General features: G+C 59.7%; 1 protein-coding gene across 1 annotated transcript; it reads left to right on the forward strand.

Annotated features, from left to right (window-relative positions):
* Positions 1 to 21: 21 nt before the first annotated feature.
* On the forward strand, positions 22 to 712 carry EMIHUDRAFT_258012 (hypothetical protein; the record flags this gene model as incomplete). The annotated part of the gene is made up of 2 exons (XM_005761530.1): positions 22 to 293; positions 679 to 712. The coding sequence occupies 2 exons, from the start codon at positions 22 to 24 to the stop codon at positions 710 to 712; spliced, it is 306 nt and encodes a 101-aa protein (XP_005761587.1).
* Between the last annotated feature and the right edge of the window lie 676 nt (positions 713 to 1388).

Genomic DNA, 1388 nt, shown 5'->3' on the forward strand with positions numbered 1-1388 from the left:
GAGATGGGCGCGCGGAAGGCGATGCGGCGCGACCCGCAGAGCTTCGGGGCCGCGTGGCAGCGGGACCAGGAGCTGTGGCTGGGGGCGGCGAGGCGCAGCATGCGGCCCGGAGCCCGCGCGGCGGTCGTCATCGGCGACGGCGGAGGGATCGACACGCTCGACTCCACGCGGCGGGCGGCGGAGGCGGTGGGGATGCGGGTGGTGGCGTGCGCCTCCATCCGGTCCGACTTGCCGGTCGAGGAGCGGCTGCAGGGCAACCGGCGGACGGAGCACGCGCTGCTGCTCGAGGCGCCGTGAGAGGCGCCGCGTGTGAGTGAAACGGCATAACCTTGACGTATGCTGCTTTGGCCCTTGCTTGGCACAGCACACCCGCTCGTATGCGGCGTGTCGCGTACGTTCGCGTGTCGCGGCGTGTGCGGTCGACGCGTCGTCGCGGGTGGTCGTATAGGTAAAATGTCGTTTCCAGATTACCCAACACGGCGAAATGTCGTTTCCAGCTTACCCGGGGAGCGAAAATTCTTTTTCCAGATCACCCGGTATATAGTGGGATGCGCCGGGTAATCTGAAAGAGTTGTACGGATTCACGACTGCGTCATTCAAGCAAACGAGGCCGGGGATTCCGAGTGGGAGCTCTCCTTAGGACACATGCCGCAGGTGCTCGCTCTCTGTCTGGACGAGGTTCACGCTGAGTCCGGCCTTTGCGCCTAGCTAGCAAGGCAGCCGTCCGTGTCCGGGTAAGCTGAAACGAGATATTTTGCCCGCGAGCGGGTAATCTGAAAGAGAAAAGTATGTTAGCCTTTTACCATTTTGCCCCGGGCGGGCCCACTTTTGTCGTTTTGCCCCAACTCTACGCTTTTAGCGTTTTGACCCAAATCGGCCGAACTTTTAGGATACCCTCAGACTATGTTTCTCACATTTTGCACGTCTCTCCTCTCCTTCCTAGTGCTAGTCTCCTCTTCTAATAGTGATACGTACACCTGTCCCCGCGCTGTCCGTCGCGCGTGTCACACTGACCGTGTCGCGTGTGGCGTGAGGCGTCTCGGTGCCCAAGGGTGTTGTGTGTGAGAGGGAGTTTTGTTGTACAATTCTTTTGGCAATGCGAAAATTCTTACGCCAAAATTCTTCGCCAGTCCCGTGCCCAGTGTCGTGCGAGGGAGTGCGTTGTAAAATTCTTTGCCCATCGTGCATGATGTTTCCCCACATTGCCCATAAACGTTCGCGATTGACGTGTCCTCCGCTTTTCGCGCGCCTGGGCCAATCATCCTGCACACTCCTAATCCCGGTGGTGAACGGCATTGATTGCCCAGCGTGCATCCGCGAATCCGGGCGCCGCGTGAAGATGTCATTGCCTGCGAACGATGTGATGGTCAGGCTGTATGCCACTCGCT

Source organism: Emiliania huxleyi, assembly GCF_000372725.1.
Source record: "Emiliania huxleyi CCMP1516 unplaced genomic scaffold EMIHUscaffold_7030, whole genome shotgun sequence".
Taxonomy (NCBI): Eukaryota; Haptophyta; order Isochrysidales; family Noelaerhabdaceae; genus Emiliania; species Emiliania huxleyi.